The sequence below is a fragment of the Petromyzon marinus genome, chromosome 60, assembly GCF_048934315.1.
Source record: "Petromyzon marinus isolate PM22_M1 ecotype Great Lakes invasive population chromosome 60, UKy_Petmar_22M1.pri1.0, whole genome shotgun sequence".
In the NCBI taxonomy this organism is placed as follows: domain Eukaryota; kingdom Metazoa; phylum Chordata; class Hyperoartia; order Petromyzontiformes; family Petromyzontidae; genus Petromyzon; species Petromyzon marinus.
In genome coordinates, this window is record NC_133726.1 from 2,700,011 (window position 1) to 2,720,399 (window position 20,389).

The 20,389-nt window shown below is 54.3% G+C and overlaps 1 protein-coding gene across 6 annotated transcripts in view; it reads right to left on the reverse strand.

Annotated features, from left to right (window-relative positions):
* AFDN (afadin, adherens junction formation factor) overlaps positions 1 to 20,389 on the reverse strand; it is a 168,030-nt gene that overhangs the window by 61,678 nt on the left and 85,963 nt on the right. For 4 of the 6 annotated variants that reach the window (XM_076053260.1, XM_032976654.2, XM_076053259.1 and 1 more), the window contains 8 exons: positions 19,339 to 19,359; positions 10,733 to 10,878; positions 8,271 to 8,365; positions 5,997 to 6,268; positions 4,802 to 4,945; positions 4,303 to 4,501; positions 2,759 to 2,859; positions 1,324 to 1,410 (listed from right to left, as the gene is read on the reverse strand). In XM_076053260.1, the coding sequence (XP_075909375.1) occupies positions 1,324 to 1,410; positions 2,759 to 2,859; positions 4,303 to 4,501; positions 4,802 to 4,945; positions 5,997 to 6,268; positions 8,271 to 8,365; positions 10,733 to 10,878; positions 19,339 to 19,359 (1,065 nt within the window). The remainder of the gene's footprint in view (positions 1 to 1,323; positions 1,411 to 2,758; positions 2,860 to 4,302; positions 4,502 to 4,801; positions 4,946 to 5,996; positions 6,269 to 8,270; positions 8,366 to 10,732; positions 10,879 to 19,338; positions 19,360 to 20,389) is intronic. The other 2 variants (XM_076053262.1, XM_076053258.1) reach the window with 1 other exon arrangement.

The window sequence follows — 20,389 nt, forward strand, 5'->3', positions numbered from 1 at the left end:
GGCTATCACAAATGATAGCTCAACGAAGTTGCTTATCATCACGTGGACATTTATAGCAGCCAAAGATTCTAAACACGTGATGTTGATTCTAAATGTGGAGGGAAAAACCGGAGGGATTGGGGAAAAAAAAATATCAACGCAACCACGGAGAGAGAGAGAGAGACACACAAAAACTAAAAAATATACAGCAGGTGTCAGGGTCGGGATCGAACCAATGACCTCCTGTATACCAGGCGAGGTAGTTAACATCTCCTAGCCACCGCAGCACCTAGACACATATCACCGCCAAATACCAACAACCCCGCCACCGCCGCCGCCGCCGCCCCTGCCGTCAACACCACCACACCCAGTCAAACAGCGCTAATCACACTCTCGTAATGCAGCAATTTATAGCAATCGTCCATCGCAGAGTGAAGTGGTGGCTCGTTTTGAAATTGGTCGATGATTACAAAGAGCCGGCGCGTCACTCATTGCGTCACTCATTGCGTCACTCATTGCGTCACCAGTTGAGTCACCAGTTCGGTGTTTTTCGGTGAAATATGGCCACCGGTGGCTTCGGATCGTGACGTTTCCTACGCCGCCCATCCGCAAGTTCAGTCATTTCAGAGGCACACTTTTCATCACCGGGATATTTTGGGCCAATGGCTGTCATGGTTGTATGTTTTTTTTTTGTTGCATATGGAGGGGTGGAGGAGGAAACCGGAGAACCCGGAGGAAACCCGTGCAGAACAGGCGGGAGAGAAACAGAGAGAAGATGCAGTCTCTGCTCTCCCACCACGCGAATTGAATACATAACGCGACGAATGTACGAGGGAAACACACTTTCAATAACGCGGCCGCGATTTGGATCGAGCAAAAACGGAACTACGTCCCGCGGGTAGGAATAAGCGGCCGTACGGCTGCCTCGGCATGGCATCTCACAAGGCGGCATTGCTGCTGGATTCTTCTAGATGGTACACACGCGCCCTCAGCCTTTGTCCGGCCTGCGTGCGCGTCTCACGCGTGTTACCGTGCTTCACCCAACATGACACATTACTTACGACAACGCGATTTTTCCAAAATGCGGTGTTCTTCAGGAACGAGTCGGGAATCGAAACCCAGCAGCTTCTTGCTGTGAGGCGCGAGAGAGTTACCACCGCGCTTCCAACCAATAACTCTCCCAACAATCGCGGCTAACGCAGAGATACCCGGGCAGGTAAGTAGGTACACGTTGAACTTCCTTCGCGCCGTACGTAAGCCGTGGGCTCGCCAGGAAGTGCACTTGCATGGAGTCTACGTCATCCGGTTACCAGGTCGCCGTGGTAACCAGGGCGAGGTGTTTACCTTGGCGGCGACGATGCTGAGGCCCAGGCCGTGCTGCTTCTTGAGCGTGACAGTGAGCACCTTGGGCACCTGGTGGTGCAGCGAGCCCTGCGTCACCACCACCGCACAACCGCACAAACGCGGCAGAAAAAGCGCCGCCAATCACACACCGCCGTCGTCACCGTGTGTCAGCGTATGTCAGCATGTGTGTGGTGGAGCGGTAGTGTAGCGGTTAGTTGCACTGCACTATGGCCAGCACCACGCCCGGCCGCCTTTGTCTCACCTGGCGGCGACGTTTTTATACGTCGCACCAGGTACGCACCGGTGTTGACCGTGAGAGGGAATCGAACCCGGTTCTTATTGTGTGTGTACGTGCCTGTGTGTGTGTGTACGTGCCTGTGCGTGCGTGCCTGTGTGCAATTGTGGGGAGCGGTAGTGTAGCGGTTAGCGCGCTGCGCTATGAACCTGGCGACCCAGGTTCGATTCCCGCTCACGGCCAACACCGGTGACGATTATTTGAACAGGCACTGGGCCTCCTCCAGGTCGACTCAGCCTCAAATGAGTACCTGGTGCGGTGTGCAAACATCGCCGCTGGGGAGACAAAGGCGGTCGGGCGTGGTGCTGGCCACCCACCCCCTAGTGTACCGTTCCGGCCTTCATAGGTGCTTGCTAACAGCACTTGCCCCAACAGTCTGCGTAGGCTATACGGGGGATCTTTGTCTTTGTGTGTGTCAGTGAGTTGGCACAGTGTAGGGGGGGGGGGCATCTGCCAGTCATCTCATACAGCAAACCCACGGCACCTGCGGGGTCTGCCCCGTGACCTCCTTGCGAGCAGCGACGACACTTCACCCACGTGACTTTACCGAATAGAACCATAGAGTATGGATCCTTGCAGTCACGAAAGCTTCAAATCTAGAATCAAATCTAGAACTTCACGTGGCCTCAAAAAACATGCACCTGGCCTGGCACAGGCGCCGTGGTTGACGGCACCGTCACTCAGTGGCGAATGGCGGGTATTGGTGTAACCGGTCCTGGGCCTCCCTTAGGTCGACTCAGCCTCAAATGAGTACCTGGTGCTGTTTGTAAAAACACTGCCACTCGGGGAGACAATGGCGGCCGGGCGTGGTGTTGGCCAACGACTCTTCGTTTACCATGCCGGCCTTCACAGGTGCTACTCGCTAACAGGACTTGCCCCAACAGTCTGTTGAGGCTATACGGGTGATCTTTGTCTTTGTGCTCGTGTAGGACGGGCTGGGGATCAGCTGCTCAGCGCTGATGAGAACAGCCTGGTCCGGCCTTTCTCAAGAGGGGCAGTCTCATTCACACATACATGCACTCACTCACACACTCGTTCACTCCACCGCTCACTCGCAGCACTTGCCCCAATAGTCTGTTAAGGCTACACAGGTTATCACTGCCTCTGCGTATCAGCGTGCGTGCGTCAGCGTGCAAGCACCGTGTCAGCGGGAGGGAGGGGGCCACTGTCGTTGTCGTGACCCTCAAAGAACACGGTCCACACTCCCGGGGAGCGTGGAAGGGGCACCAGACGACACAAACCTGCACACACACACACAAATGTAAAGATCGCCCATGAATGTATGTACGTTGAACGTCTTTCGCACCGTACGTAGCCAACCATGCTAATCGGGAGGTTCCGGGGCCTCCCCTAGGCCGACTCGGCCTTAAACGAGCACCTGGTGCGTGGGTGTAAACATCGACACTGGGGAGACAAACAGTCGTGTGTGTAGCCACACAAGGCTGTTGGGGAAACACTGTCCTCTTTATAGTCTTGGTTCTTTCGGTAAAGTCACCACGTAGAAGGGAAACAATAAAGTAATAAAAATATAAAACAATAAAATTCTCACGACGTCTCGACTGCAACACAAGCAATCATCATCAGGTGTGAAAACCACACGTAGAAGGGAAATAATAAAAATATAAAACAATAAAATTCTCACGACGTTTCGACTGCAACACAAGCAATCATCATCAGGTGTGAAAACCACATCAGGTGTGAAAACCACACCTGATGATGATTGCTTGTGTTGCAGTCGAAACTTCGTGAGAATTTTATTGTTTTATATTTGTATTACTTTATTGTTTCCCTTCTACGTGACTTCTCCGAAAGAACCAAGAATATGAATCCCTGCAGTCACAAAAGCTTTAAATCAAAATTGCCCTCTTCATTGAACTTTTTTTTATTTTACCAGGTATGGGCCCCTCTGAGCTATGTAGCTCTCTTTCATAAGCGACCTGGGTCAACCACAAATGATGGCTCAAAGAAGTGGCTCATCATCGTCGCGTGTAAATGTATCGCAGCAACCAAATACTCTCCGTCTCTCTCATTTGCTGTTTCTCTCATTCACTGTCTCTCCCTCTCTAGCCCGCATAGCTCCCTAACACATGTGTCTCCGTGTCTGTGTGTTGTCTCTCTCTCAAATTTAGCAATCTTTGGAAGAACGTTAATCAACCAGGTAGGGTGTTGACTGTTATTATTAGCCGACTCTCTGCGTTGTATTGCATTGTATTTCTAAGTTTACTAGGTTTGTTTTCTCTTTCATTTGTACCTGATGATGAATGATTGTGTTGCGATCGAAACGTCGTATGCTATTATTGAATTTATTTTCGTTCTACGTGACTTTACCGAAAGAACCAAAGAGTATGTAAGTCGGTGTCGCGCTTCCCTCGATCTCCTCTCCATCTCGCTCTCCCCGGCAGAGCGGAGCGAGAAATGCCCCAATTCCATGTGGAACCGGGGCATTCACTCCGTCTCTTTCTCTCTTATACACACAAACATTATCTCTGTATCTCTCCCCTTACTTTAGCTCTCCCTCGCTCTCCCCCGTACTTCCGGGCCAGAGCGAATCGAGGAAGGCGGCGGAGTCCGTCTGGTACCCCTCTTACTCCCTCACTCCGTCTCTCTCTCTCTCTCACACACTCGCTCTGCATCTCTCCACTGCTCACCCCATCTCTCTCCCTCCCTCCCACTCTCCCCCGTACCTCTCTGGCAGAGCGGAGCGAGGAACTCGGCGAGTCCGTGCGGCACTCCCTTGACGATGTCGCACGAGTAGCCGTCCTCGGGGAGCAGGAAGGGCAGCTGCAGATCCGGGTCCTCCTCCAGACGCACCTCGCGCAAATCGCTGTGCGCCAGCTCGTCAGCAGTGCTGGTGGCCACGGCAACCACGCTGTCGATCAGTTCCTGCAAAGACGAACACCCACCGTGTAGCTTTAACAGACTGTCCGGGGGGCAAGCGCTGTTTGCGAGTAGCGACTATGAACGCTGGCACCGGGGCACACGAGGTTGGTGGATAGCCAGCACCGCTCCCGACTACCGTTGTGTCTCCCCGCGTCACCCGGCCAATCCCAGCGTCACCCGGCCTATCCCCGCCTCACCCGGCCTATCACCTACGACAGCCAGCGTATCCGCCACTGCCACCCCCCCCTCTGCCGTGCATGCCCCCCGTGCGCGTGCCCCCCCGTACGCGTGCCCCCCCCGTACGCGAGGGATGCTGGGCTCCCCCGTGGCGCCCTGGTATCCCTCGAGCAGCGCGCGCAGCTGCAGCGAGTTGAGCTTGAAGCAGGTGCTGCTGATCTCCGGCACGTCCTTGGGCGCGTACTTGTCCATCGTGAGCAGGGTCGTGGCCTGGGGATGCAAACCACACGGCGAGAAGTGCAACAACAACAACAACAGGATTAACGGCGGACGGCCACGAGCCCGGCCGCCTTTGTCTCCCCCGGGTGGCGATGTTTTACACTCCGCCCCCCCCCACAGCTACTCATTTGAGGCCGAGTCGACTGTCACCAGCGCTGGTGGCCGTGAGCGGGAATCGAACTAAGGATCATCGGCTTTCGTAGCGCGGCGCGCTAACCGCCGCTCCCCCACACGTGCACACGCGCACAAACACACACAGACGCGCACACGGACACACGCAAGCACAAAGACAAAGATCCCATGTGTAGCTTTTAGCAAACTGTTGGGGCAAGCGCTGTTAGCGAGAAGCACCTATGAAGGCCGGCACTGTGGCACGCAAAGGGGTGGGGGGTGGCCAGCACGACGCCTTTGTCTCCCCAGTGGCGATGTTTACACACCACACCAGGTACTCATTTGAGGCTGTGTCGACCTAGGGGAGGCCCATGACCGGTTCAGACAATCGTCACTGGTGTTGGCCGTGAGCGGGAATCGAACTCGGGTCGCCAGGTTCATAGCGCAGCGCGCTAACTGCTACACTACCGCTCCCGACACTCCACCACGGCCCACACACAGCCTGCACCACATGCACACAGTCCGCACCGCAATGTATACACCGTAGTACACCACACACTAAGCTATACATTCCGCAGTACACCATACTCTACAGTAAACCACACTCTACAGTACACCACACATGCTGCAGTTTACCCACTTCCATGCAAGGAAAAAGATCCCCCCCCTGAAGGCCTTAATAGGACTGTTGGGGCAAGTGCTGTTAGCAAGCAAGTATACACACCACACCCAACACACATCACAACACACCACATACACAACACACACCACAGACGCAACACACACCACACACGCAACACAGCTACACCACACACACACCACACACACACCATACACACCACACACACACACCACACACACACACCACACACCACACACACACACCACACACACACCACACACACACCACACACACACCACACACACACACCTGCATGATCCTGCTGAGGTGGCAGTCGGCGGCGAGCTCGAGGCCCTGGCGCTCGGCCCAGCCCTCGACGGCGTGCAGGCGCTCGTGCAGCGCCACCCCCCAGTAGTAGGAGCAGAGGGGCTGGCGAGCTGCCGCGCCCCGCGCCAGCTCGTTGAAGAGCCACATGTTGACGAAGTGGAAGAGCTGCGAGAAGAGCTGGATGGTGAGCGCCGCGTTCACGCGGCACCGGCGCAGCAGCGACATGGCGCCGCTCAGCGTCTGCAGCACGTCGTCTGGGAGGGGGAGGATGAGGGCGAGGGCGAGGGAGCATGAGGAGGAATAAGAGAATGAGGAGGATGAGGAGGGAAAGGGGAGGAAGAGGATGAGGGCGAGGGAGCATGAGGAGGAATAAGGGAATGAGGAGGATGAAGAGGGAATGGGGAGGAAGAGGATGAGGGAGGATGAGGAGGAATAAGAGAATGAGGAGGATGAGGAGGGAATGGGGAGGAAGAGGATGAGGGTGAGGGAGGATGAGGAGGAATAAGAGAATGAGGAGGATGAGGAGGGAAGGGGAGGAAGAGGATGAGGGCGAGGGAGCATGAGGAGGAATAAGAGAATGAGGAGGATGAGGAGGGAAGGGGAGGAAGAGGATGAGGGCGAGGGAGGAAGAGGGAGGGAGGGTGATGGAGGGTGAGGGAGGGCGAGGGAGCATGAGGAGGAATAAGGGAATGAGGAGGATGAGGAGGGAATGGGGAGGAAGAGGATGAGGGCGAGGGAGGAAGAGGGAGGGAGGGTGATGGAGGGTGAGGGAGGATGAGGAGGAATAAGAGAATGAGGAGGATGAGGGAAGAGGAGGATGAGGAGGGAAGGGGAGGAAGAGGATGAGGGCGAGGGAGAAAGAGGGAGGGTGATGGAGGGTGAGGGAGGATGAGGAGGAATAGGAGGATGAGGAGGGTGAGGGAGGAAGAGGGGGAAGAGGATGAGGGCGAGGGAGCATGAGGAGAAATAAGAGAATGAGGAGGATGAGGAGGGAAGGGGAGGAAGAGGATGAGGGCGAGGGAGAAAGAGGGAGGGAGGGTGATGGAGGGTGAGGGAGGATGAGGAGGAATAGGAGGATGAGGAGGGTGAGGGAGGAAGAGGGGGAAGAGGATGAGGGCGAGGGAGCATGAGGAGAAATAAGAGAATGAGGAGGATGAGGAGGGAAGGGGAGGAAGAAGGCGAGGGAGGAAGAGGGAGGGAGGATGAGAAGGGCGAGGGAGGAAGAGGAGGAAGAGGAGGAAGAGGATGAGAATGATGACCACGCAGAGCTGACGGACAAGCGGAATTTGCCGCCGGCTTGCTGCCTGGCCACTGCCTTCCCCTCCGTGTCCTTGGGTCCTCCTCACACCTCGAAGTCATTCCCTCTTGCTCTCTCTCTCTCGTGCTCACCGTCTCTCCACGAGGGAGAGGGATCAAGTACGGCGTGCATTACAAGTTGAACTTATTGAGATTATTATTAAGAAGGAAATTCACCGGTTTCACAGCCGGCCGCGTCTATTCTCGGAAAGCAATCATGACCCCACCCCCCCGCGCGGCCTTCTGCGGCCGGTCCAGGTATAAGTTCAGGTCAGGGCAGGTTTTGTTTGCTGGCCAACAAGACAAAGATCCCGCCGTATAACCTTAACCGACTGTTGGGGCAAGTGCTGTTAGCGAGTAACACCTACGAGGGCTGGCACGGCACACGAAGGGGTGGTTGGCCAGCACCACATCCGACCGCCTTTGTCTCCCCTAGTGGCGATGTTTTTGCACACCGCACCAGGTACTCATTTGAGGCTGAGTCGATTTCGGGGAGGGCCGAGGGCCGGTTCAGATAATCGTCACTGGCGGTGGTGCAGCGGTTAGCTGTACCAACACACACACACAGGACATGCTGTCTGCTGCTACTCCCATCTGGTGGCCACAGATGGGAAAAGAAAATATGGCACAGCAGGTCAACCGGAGCCTCGATACCTCCATTTATTTACTCTGACAACTTCTACCGAAAATCAATATTAGGAGGGGTAACAGACAAATTTGAAAACTAAAGGACACGTGGATGTCTAGTGGACATCTGCGAGTAGCAGGGGGAAGGGGGGGAGGGGCAAGAACGCGTCACGTGGGGGGGCAGCAGCAGCAGGGGAAAAAAACGCGGGGAAGCTTAGATCAGAGGGAGGGCAGCGCAATAGGGGAGCACATAGCAGCAGAGTGAAGTTGGAGGGGGGGGGGGGGGATGGGCAGCACTGAGAGCAAGGGAAGCAAAAGGGGCAGCAGCTATACCGATCTTGGGGCCCTGGGCGCTGGGCTCCTCCGGATCCTCCAGGAAGGCCGGCATGCACTTGTTGAGATCCGACTGCAGGCAGTGAACCAGGTGCCTGCAATCACACGCACAATCACACGCACAATCACACACACACAAACACACACAGACAAAGACCCCCATATAGCCTTTAACAGGCTTTCTGGGCAAGTGCTGTTAGCAAGCACCTTTGAAGGCTGGAACGGTACATGAGGGTGTGGGTGGCCAACACCACGCCACCTTCACCTCCCCAGTGGTGATGTATACACATCGCACAAGGTACTATTTTAAGGCTGAGTCGACCTAGGGGAGGCCCAGGCGAGGTTCAGATAATCGTCACTGGTGTTGGCCGTGAGCGGGAATCGAACCCGGGTCACCAGGTTCTTAACCTCCCCAGTGGTGATGTATACACATCGCAAAAGGTACTATTTTAAGGCTGAGTCGACCTAGGGGAGGCCCATGACTGGTTCAGATAATCGTCACTGCTGTTGGCCGTGAGCAGGAATCGAACCCGAGTGGGGGGCGGGTTCATAGCGCGGCGCAATGAACCGCTGCACTACCGCTGCACTACCGCTGCACTACCGCTGCACTACCGCTGCACTACCGCTCCCCACACGCACAACCCGCACACCTCCAATTAGCACGGTTGGCTACGCTCGGTGCGAAAGAAGTTCAAGATACATACGTACACACAAAGATAAACTATAATAGCGCTTTTTTTTTGGGGGGGGGGGGGTTAGATCGTGTAAATATATAAATGTTGTGTCGTTAAAACCCGCCACCACCCGACACAGCCAACTCGTAAGGGTTGTCACGTAAACAGAACGGGGCCGATTCGTCACCGGTACAGTGTTGGCGAGCCACATTTAATATATACTTACGGGATCTAACCCCAAAAAACCCCTCTATTATGGATGATATTGGTCGCGAAAGCCTACGTGCTAAAGACAAACTAAAGTAAGTTCAGTATTTTTGTTTATTTTACGAGGAAAGGCGCCCCCCGCCCACAAATGGATAGTTCAACGAAGTGGCTTATACTCTTTGGTTCTATTCGGTAAAGTCACGGAGGTAAAAATAAAATTTTAAAAATCACGACGTTTCGGCCACAACACAAGTGGCCTTCATCAGGTGAAGGGACCGGACTGTCCAGAGGACAGCGTTGGAGTGAAGACAGCCAAGCCCAAAGGAGAAGTGGCTCATCATCATCACGTGTGGAGATTTCTCGTCAGGGCAGTCCTCGAGTCACGAACGCGTTCGTTCTCGAGAGCCGTTTGCAAGTCGAACGGTTCGTCAATTCGGAACACAACAAACGCAGCACCTTATTTAAATGCCCACACGGACAGTGTTATGAAATGCGTCACGGTTCAAGGGAATCATTGTTACACTCATAATTCCGAAGAAATATTGTACATTTGCTTGGAACACTGTCAAAATTGGTGGATACTAAATAACACATTCACCTCGAGTCCTGATGCTAGCTTGTAGTCGGAAGGGGGGCAGAGTCACCACAATTGCACACAAAGACAAAGATCCCCCGTATAGCCTAAGCAGACTGTAGGGGCAAGTGCTGTTAGCGAGCAGCACCTATGAAGGCCGGAACGGTACACGAGGGGGTGGGTGGCCAGCACCACGCCCGGGCCGCCTTTGTCTCTCTAGTGGCAATGTTTACACACCGCAACAGGTACTCATTTGAGGCTGAGTCGACCTAGGGGAGGCCCAGGACCGGTTCAGATAATCGTCACTGGTGTTGGCCGTGAGCGGGAATCGAATTCGGGTCGCCAGGTTCATAGCGCAGCGTAGCGCTAACCGCTACACTACCGCTCCCCACAATTGCACACACACACAGACACGCACGCACGCACAGGCACGCACGTACACACACAGGCACGTACACACACACTAAGAACCGGGTTCGATTCCCTCTCACGGTCAACACCAGTGCGTACCTGGTGCGACGTATAAAAACGCCGCCACCAGGTGAGACAAAGGCGGCCGGGCGTGGTGCTGGCCACCCAGCGTTGTTTTTACTGCCGCGCCAGTGGGCACCGCTCACCACCACAGCGCGAGGAGAAGCATCCCCCCCCCTCCCCCCCCCCTTTCTCTCCAACCGATAGGACGACAGAACTCCTGCCGAGAACTGTCGGCCCGGTGCGGCGCCGGCTACCACCCCCCACCCACCCCTCCCTCGCCTGCGTGCCAGTGCCGGCCTTCACAGGTGCCGCTGCCCGCCGACAGCACTCGCCCCGACAGTCTGCCGAGGCCTCCCCTAGGTCGACGCAGCCTCAAATGAGTACACCTGCTGCGTACTAAACATCGCCACTTGGGGAGACCAAAGCGGCCGGGGGGCGTGGTGCTGGCCACTCCACCCCCTCCTGTTGAGGCTACACCGGCGGGCGGGGTGGACGGCGACCTTCGTGTTTGTGCCGGCCGGCGTGTGTCTCACCGGAAGGCCGTGTGCACGCCGCTGGCCAGCACGTCCTGGCCCTCGGCGGTGACGCGGCCCAGCTCGACGTCCTGCTTCAGGAAGTTGAGCAGCTCTGAGGCGTTGGCCATCCAGAACGCGAGCGCGCTCGCCATGCCGCTCTGCTCCTGCACCACCACAGCAGCAGCAGCAGCAACCACCCGGCGACGATCAGCACCGCAATCACCACCACCACGGCAACAACCACCATGGCAACCATCAGCACCGCAATCACCACAGCACCACCACCACAGCAACAACCACCACGGCAACGATCAGCACCGTAATCAACACAACACCACCACAGCAACAACCACCATGGCAACAATCAGCACCGCAATCACCACAACAACACCGCCACCACTCTCACAACCAGCATTACCACCATTCCAGAATGAAAGCGCGCTCACCATCCTACTCGGCTCCTGCTCCACCAACACCACCACCACCACCACCCCGGCAACAATCATCAACCACAATCATCACCGCAGATCCTGAGCATTCAACACAATCAGACCAACACGCCACGGCGTGAGTGCGCGTCAGTTAGTCCGCACGGCAGGCGCAGATGAGGCACGGGTGAACGAGCAGACAGAGCACTGACGTGACGGTGTTAGCGGGGAGAGGTGGGCGGTTGAGTGGGGAAGGGAGGGTGGGTAGGAGATGTTATCTCCCTCGCCTGGTACACAGGGGGTCGTGGGTTCGATCCTGTCCCTGACGATCCCGTCCCTGACGCCTGCTGCTGAGGTCGTGGGTTCGATCCCGTCCCTGACGCCTGCTGCTGTATATTTGGAGTTGGCGTGTCTCTCTCTCTCTCATCATCATCACGGTGGCTAGGTGATGTTAACTACCTCACCTGGTACACAGGAGGTCGTGGGTTCGATCCCGTCCCTGACGACTGCTGCTGCTGTATATTTGGAGCCAGCGCGTGTCTCTCTCTCTCATCATCATCACGGTGGCTAGGAGATGTTATCTCCCTCGCCTGGTATACAGGAGGTCGTGGGTTTGATCCTGTCCCTGACGCCTGCTGCTGTATATTTGGAGTCTGCGCGTCTCTCTCTCTCTCTCTCTTTCCCCCCCCGTGGTCGTGCGGATTTTTCTGCGGCTCCTCCGGTTTTTGCCCTCCACATTTAGAATCGACGGCACGCATTTATTTGGCTGTTACAAATTCCCACGCGACGGGGGGGGAAAAAAAAAAAAAGAGCTGGACAGCTCAAGTGGGCCATTACGCGGCACAAAATAAAAAGGAGCTCGTCGTTTTGGCAATTCTAGTCGTTTCACGTTGACGCTCCGGTCTCCGTGCGCACGCGGGCGGGGGGAGGGGGGGAGATGCGTCCGGGTGTCGTTGGTGGATGGGCACAGCGAGATGCATGGAAAGCGGCGGGGGGGGGCGGGGAAAGGAGGTTACAGGGAGGGGGGGGCGGGGGCAGGGTTACACTCAAAGCCAAGGGGGCGGGGCTTTGACGCTCGCTACCCCGGCCGCGACGTCGTCAGAAGATTTTGCGACCGAAAGTGCGCCGTAGTCGCAAACAACGTTAGCGACGTAGGCGAGTTGGTACGCGTCGCCACGCTCGTCCCCCCCCCCCCCCCTCCTCGCTCTGTCAATAAGCTGCTGGACTGAGGGGGGCTGCACCCCCCCCCCCCCCCCACGGCCGTGCGGGTTGACCGGCGCTGAGGGCGGGCGAGTGTCGATGTTGGAACGTACGATCATCGAGATTGTTTTGCTGCTCTAAATTTCCACGCGTCGATGAGCCGCTGAGCCGAGCCCTCATTTGTGCCCCGGGTCGCTTCTGACAAAAGAAGCTAATAAGCTCATTAGGCATTAGCTGTTAAGATAATTTTTATTGTTATTTATATATATAATTTATATATATACCTGCTAAGATAAAAAAAAAGTTTAGTTGTGTATTGTGAATTTTTAGTGATTCGTTCGCCTTTCCTATACTTTGCACTCCTATCGTGTTTGGACATCGGTGAAAGAGCCTTATAGCTCATCGGATTCCTCCTGCAGCATCAATACAGGTTCTGATTCCGATGAGTGTAGTGCACAAACAAACGAACCTTGCTGCACTGGCCTCTGCTGCCAGCAATGTAGCCCCCCCCCTACCCCTAGCGGCTAGTGTGAACCTATAGCACCCTGCTATGCACGACTGGTGGTGGTCCCCCAACGAAAACAACTATCCAGGCTCAACCTCCGCTTGGAGTCCTAGATCTGACGAGATCGGCAGTGCTCCCGTTAAGTGCTCAACCGTTAGGGTCGCTGTCAACGTCATTCACCCAACGGGGAACCACAGGCACACAGCAGCAACAGCAGCCATCGTCATCCGCCCCCCCCTACCCCCCCTTGGGTGGGCGGGGGGGGGGGTTAAACGAGCAGGGAACTAATAGTAATAATAATAATCGTGAATAAACATGCCATAGCAAAGTGAGAGAGATAACGCGGTGTGTTAACGCAGCGTTCTTCACCGATTTCCAGAGCGGAGGCCCACGTTCGCCGATAAGACATCAGCAGCGTGAAGCTCACCGCACCATTTGATACCATTTGGGGGTTTGACAGCAGCACGATGATGATGATGGGTGTTGGGAGGGATTTCACTCTTTGTGTATTGCCGTTGATGAACTAAGAACCAGAGTCACTGCCATCACACATCACTGACCCAGCTCTCACGTTGAAGAACTAAGAACCAGAGTCACTGCCATCTCAAATCACTGACCCAGCTGTCACGTTGAAGAACTAAGAACCAGAGTCACTGCCATCACACATCACTGACCCAGCTCTCACGTTGAAGAACTAAGAACGAGAGTCACTGCCATCTCAAATCACTGACCCAGCTGTCATGTTGAAGAACTAAGAACCAGAGTCACTGCCATCACACATCACTGACCCAGCTGTCACGTTGAAAAACTAAGAACCAGAGTCACTGCCATCACAAATCACTGACCCAGCTCTCACGTTGATGAACTAAGAACCAGTCACTGTCATCACAAATCACTGACCCAGCTGTCACGTTGAAGAACTAAGAACCAGTCACTGCCATCACACATCACTGACCCAGCTCTCACGTTGAAGAACTAAGAACCACAGTCACTGCCATCACACATCACTGACCCAGCTGTCACGTTGAAGAACTAAGAACGAGAGTCACTGCCATCACAAATCACTGACCCAGCTCTCACGTTGAAGAACTAAGAACCAGAGTCACTGCCATCACACATCACTGACCCAGCTGTCACGTTGAAGAACTAAGAACCAGAGTCACTGCCATCACAATTCACTGACCCAGCTGTCACGTTGAAGAACTAAGAACCAGAGTCACTGCCATCACAAATCACTCACCCAGCTCTCACGTTGAAGAACTAAGAACCAGAGTCACTGCCATCACAAATCACTGACCCAGCTCTCACGTTGGAGAACTAAGAACCAGAGTCACTGCGATCACACATCACTGACCCAGCTCTCACGTTGAAGAACTAAGAACCAGAGTCACTGCCATCACACATCACTGACCCAGCTGTCACGTTGAAGAACTAAGAACCAGAGTCACTGCCATCACAAATCACTGACCCAGCTCTCACGTTGAAGAACTAAGAACCAGAGTCACTGCCATCACAAATCACTGACCCAGCTGTCACGTTGAAGAACTAAGAACCAGAGTCACTGCCATCACAAATCACTGACCCAGCTGTCACGTTGAAGAACTAAGAACCAGTCACTGCCATCACACAACACTGACCCAGCTGTCACGTTGAAGAACTAAGAACCAGAGTCACTGCCATCACAAATCACTGACCCAGCTCTCACGTTGAAGAACTAAGAACCAGAGTCACTGCCATCACACATCACTGACCCAGCTGTCACGTTGAAGAACTAAGAACCAGAGTCACTGCCATCACACAACACTGACCGAGCTCTCACGTTGAAGAACTAAGAACCAGAGTCACTGCCATCACAAATCACTGACCCAGCTGTCACGTTGAAGAACTAAGAACCAGAGTCACTGCCATCACACATCACTGACCCAGCTCTCACGTTGAAGAACTAAGAACCAGAGTCACTGCCATCACAAATCACTAACCCAGCTGTCACGTTGAAGAACTAAGAACCAGAGTCACTGCCATCACAAATCACTGACCCAGCTGTCACGTTGAAGAACTAAGAACCAGTCACTGCCATCACACAACACTGACCCAGCTGTCACGTTGAAGAACTAAGAACCAGAGTCATGCCATCACAAATCACTGACCGAGCTCGCACGTTGAAGAACTAAGAACCAGAGTCACTGCCATCACACATCACTGACCCAGCTGTCACGTTGAAGAACTAAGAACCAGAGTCACTGCCATCACACATCACTGACCCAGCTCTCACGTTGAAGAACTAAGAACCAGAGTCACTGCCATCACAAATCACTGACCCAGCTGTCACGTTGAAGAACTAAGAACCAGTCACTGCCATCACACAACACTGACCCAGCTGTCACGTTGAAGAACTAAGAACCAGAGTCACTGCCATCACAAATCACTGACCCAGCTCTCACGTTGAAGAACTAAGAACCAGAGTCACTGCCATCACACATCACTGACCCAGCTGTCACGTTGAAGAACTAAGAACCAGAGTCACTGCCATCACAAATCACTGACCCAGCTCTCACGTTGAAGAACTAAGAACCAGAGTCACTGCCATCACACAACACTGACCCAGCTGTCACGTTGAAGAACTAAGAACCAGAGTCACTGCCATCACAAATCACTGACCCAGCTGTCACGTTGAAGAACTAAGAACCAGTCACTGCCATCACACAACACTGACCCAGCTGTCACGTTGAAGAACTAAGAACCAGAGTCACTGCCATCACAAATCACTGACCCAGCTCTCACGTTGAAGAACTAAGAACCAGAGTCACTGCCATCACACATCACTGACCCAGCTGTCACGTTGAAGAACTAAGAACCAGAGTCACTGCCATCACAAATCACTGACCCAGCTCTCACGTTGAAGAACTAAGAACCAGAGTCACTGCCATCACAAATCACTGACCCAGCTGTCACGTTGAAGAACTAAGAACCAGTCACTGCCATCACACAACACTGACCCAGCTGTCACGTTGAAGAACTAAGAACCAGTCACTGCCATCACACATCACTGACCCAGCTCTCACGTTGATGAACTAAGAACCAGAGTCACTGTCATCACAAATCACTGACCCAGCTGTCACGTTGAAGAACTAAGAACCAGAGTCACTGCCATCACACAACACTGACCCAGCTGTCACGTTGAAGAACTAAGAACCAGAGTCACTGCCATCACACAACACTGACCCAGCTGTCACGTTGAAGAACTAAGAACCAGTCACTGCCATCACACAACACTGACCCAGCTGTCACGTTGAAGAACTAAGAACCAGAGTCACTGCCATCACAATTCACTGACCCAGCTCTCACGTTGAAGAACTAAGAACCAGAGTCACTGCCATCACACATCACTGACCCAGCTCTCACGTTGAAGAACTAAGAACCAGAGTCACTGCCATCACAAATCACTGACCCAGCTCTCACGTTGAAGAACTAAGAACCAGAGTCACTGCCATCACACATCACTGACCCAGCTGTCACGTTGAAGAACTAAGAACCAGAGTCACTGCCATCACAAATCACTGACCCAGCTCTCACGTTGAAGAACTAAGAACCAGAGTCACTGCCATCACACATCACTGACCCAGCTCTCACGTTGAAGAACTAAGAACCAGTCACTGCCATCACACATCACTGACCCAGCTGTCACGTTGAAGAACTAAGAACCAGAGTCACTGCCATCACAAATCACTGACCCAGCTGTCACGTTGAAGAACTAAGAACCAGAGTCACTGCCATCACAAATCACTGACCCAGCTGTCACGTTGAAGAACTAAGAACCAGAGTCACTGCCATTAACAAACACTGACCTAGCTCTCACGTTGAAGAACTAAGAACCAGAGTCACTGCCATTAACGTAAAACACTGATCCGCTCTCACGTTAACGAACTAAGAACCAGAGTCACGCGCCCGCGGTCGCGGCAGCTGGAGTACCAAAACTAAACCAGCAACGGCCACTGCGGAATATTCTGGAGAACCCCCGGTGAAAACCCCACCACAACGCGTGGCACTCAAAAAGGCTGCGCGCAGCAGATGAGCTTCGATAATCCACCGCCGAACTGCCCATATCCCGGCCGCCCCACGGGGCGAGACCCTCCTGGTGGCTCCACGAGGCCACGAGAGACTGGGCGCGCGCCGAGGGCAACGTTTTCGCGCGGGTTAGGGTGGTTACGGTGTTACGGTGGTACGGTGGTTAGGGTGGTTAGGGGCGGCACGCGCGTGCATGCGCGCGTACGGCGGAGGAAAGCACGTGGCCGTGACGGGGGAAGCGGCGAGGGTGGGTGAGCGACACATCGGCGTCAATGGCTACGGCTGCCCCGGGGTGGATGGGCCGAGAGGCGGGTGGGTGGTGGGCCCAAAGTGCGGGGATGCGTCCGACTCGTCCATTAGCGTCGATTGTCAAGCCCACAGACACGGACGCGCCCGAGGATCGACGCGGTTCTAAATGCGAATGCTGTACGCAATGGGTTCACGGGCCGTACGCATTTGCGTACGCATGTTGAACTTCTTTCGCACCGTACGTAGCCAATCGGAGGCGCGGGTGGGGGCGGAAGGACAACGAACCTTCGGTAAACCACTGCAGCCTGCGCTCCTTCCAACGGAGGAGGAAGAGTAAAAGCACAAGCATTAACGACCTCTCTGTCTCTCTGCGGAAGACCCCTCATGGCAGCCAGCAGGCCTCGACGTTGGCAGTCAGGCTCCTGAAGACATGGCTGCTGCCATCATGCGCAAGGCTGGAACTGAATCGAAATACGTTGACGAGAAAAACGCCATCCCGTTTTGCGTGCGAGCGCGTTGGAAAGTACCGCTGGAGGCCTGCCTCTTGAGTGTTTACAATGACGATGGGCGCTGTGGTCGCCTGGTGTACAGGAGGTCGTGGGTTCGGTCCCGACCCTGACGCCTGCTGCTGTATATTTGGAGTGTGCGTGTCTTTCTCTCTCATCATCATCATCACGGTGTCTAGATGTTAACTACCTCGCCTGGTACACAGGAGGTCGTGGGTTCGATCCCGACCCTGACGCCTGCTGCTGTATATTTGGAGTTTGCGTGTCTCTCTCTCTCTCTCCCCATTGGTGCCGTGGATTTTTCTCCGGGTCCTCCGGTTTACCCCTCCACGTTTAGAATCAACCAACGTCATGCGATCACAGTATTTGGCTGCTGCTATAAATTTCCACGTGACGATGATAAGCCACTTCGTTGAGCTATCATTTGTGATGGCCAGGTCGCTTCTGAAAACAGATTATCAGCTCAGTGGGGCATTACTTAGTAAAATAAAAAAAAACAATAGTTTCGTTGAGACTGCCATCCATCAATCACAGTGGAATGCTCTGCACCTGCCCATCGGAACGATCGCCACGACCGACGCTCAACCGGATAACGCTTAAGACCGAAACAGGATTTCTCCACAATTGTGGCTGTCACCTGATGATGCTCGTTGTAATTAATGGCGAAACGTCACGGTACTCGAATTGTAAATGTTGTGGGTTTACTCTCCAACACACAATTGGCGTGTGCTGCACTGGTAACGAATTGGCATATTCTGTGAAATGTGCAAACCTTACGAATTGGTAAGAGGTTTTTTTTTGGGTTAGATCTAACCCAAAAAATAACCTCTATTATGGTTGATATTGGTCGCGAAAGACTACGCGTTAAACTGACTAATTGGCTGTGTCGGGCGCTGGCTGGTTGAACGACACATTTTTACGCGATCAGACCCAGAAACACTCTAATATGGATATTTGCGGCGAAAGCCTTCGTGTTAAACGGATAAAGCTGCCCGTCATGTGATGGTTGTAAATCGATAAGGGATTCGATAATAATAATAATGCCGTTGCGATAACTGGTTTACGACCGCAAGCTCATGGGCATGGTGGCTGTGACTGGCTACGCACGCAAAGACACTTAGACACACACAGACACGGCACAGGAGGGGAGTGGGTGGCCAGCACCACGCTCGACCGCCTTTGTCTCCCCAGTGGCGATGTTCACACACCGCACCAGGTACTCATTTTTAGGCCGAGTCGACTGGCGTTAGCCGTGAGCGGGAATCGAACCCGGGTTACTGGGTTCGTCGCGCAGTGCGCTAACCATGTCGCCACTGCTCCCCACACAAAGACCCCCCCCCCCCCCCCCGTATAGCCTTAACAAACACACAAACGCAAGTGTGTAGATATGTTATGCTCATTGATTAGATTGTACTAAAGGGTAGATGTACGCCCCCTGCACCGTCCCCGTTCGGCCGTAACGTGCACCGACGCCTACTCTATTTGAGGGCGACACTGGCACGCAAAATGAAGGATCGATCGATCGGCATGATTCGCGGCAAGCGTTGCATTGACACTGATGCGAGGCCATGGGCTTTGCGGTGTTACTTGGGCAAGCAACGCATGGAAGGTGAGGAGGGGCGGGTAAGAGGGGGGGGGGAGGGCGGTGGTGGTAGCGCTCACACACCGTACCTGCTCGCGGTGCTTCAGGTCCTGAAAAGAGAGATCGGGGACCGAGAGAGAGGGGCGGGGGACGCGGTTGAAGGGTCGGGCGAGTCAAACCGCGGACACAGCGACGACACCACCACCAACGACAAAGATCCCCCGTGTAGCCCTAACAGAACGTTGGGGCAAGTGCTGTTAGCGAGCAAGCTATGAATGCCGGCACGGTACACGAGGGGGTGGGTGTCCAGCACCACGCCCGACCGCCTTTGTCTCCCCAGTGGCGATGTTTGTTACACACCGCACCAGGTACGCATTTGAGGCCGAGTCGACCTACGGAAGGCCCGGCAACGATTCAGATATTCGTCACTGGTGTTGGTCGTGAGCGGGAATCGAACTCGGGTCACCAGGTTCGTAGCGCAGCACTAGCCGCTGCACTATCGCTCCCTACAGCGACACCACCACCACCACCAGCATCAACAGCACCAACACTGCCTGCGTGGAGGAAGTATGGTGGCCTGGGGAAGAGGCATTCATCCAGCAGTGAATTGATCATGGGTGATGAAAGGTGAGTGACTCAACACTGCCCATCTACTCAGCACTGTCCATATACGCAGCACAGACTTAACACTGCCCATAGACCCAACACTGCCCATAGACCCAACACTGCCCACAGACTCCTTAACCTTCCATTCCTCTACTACATCCTCACTTCTTCTCCATCTCGCATTCTCTTCCTCTTCCCTCGCCCCTCCACTGCATCCCGTCACTCCCCTGTCACCCTTTCATGACCCCCATGTGCCCTCTGTTACGGTCACTCGCTCCTCAGCCCTTGTAGCACTATCCTTGCCATCTAACAAACTCTCCGTGTTGTTTCTGCTTTTAAACTCATTTATTGAGCGCCATTAGCTAAGGCGCTCTGCCCTATGAATATAATAAGATAAGAATCTGCGAGTGCTGGATGGACCAATCGCCCCGACTATGTTAAGATTCTGTCAAGCGCGGCGAGGTTGGAACTGCGCGCTCCACCCCCACATACGACGGCGATCACCGGTGGTCAAAATGGAAATGTGGGAAGTCT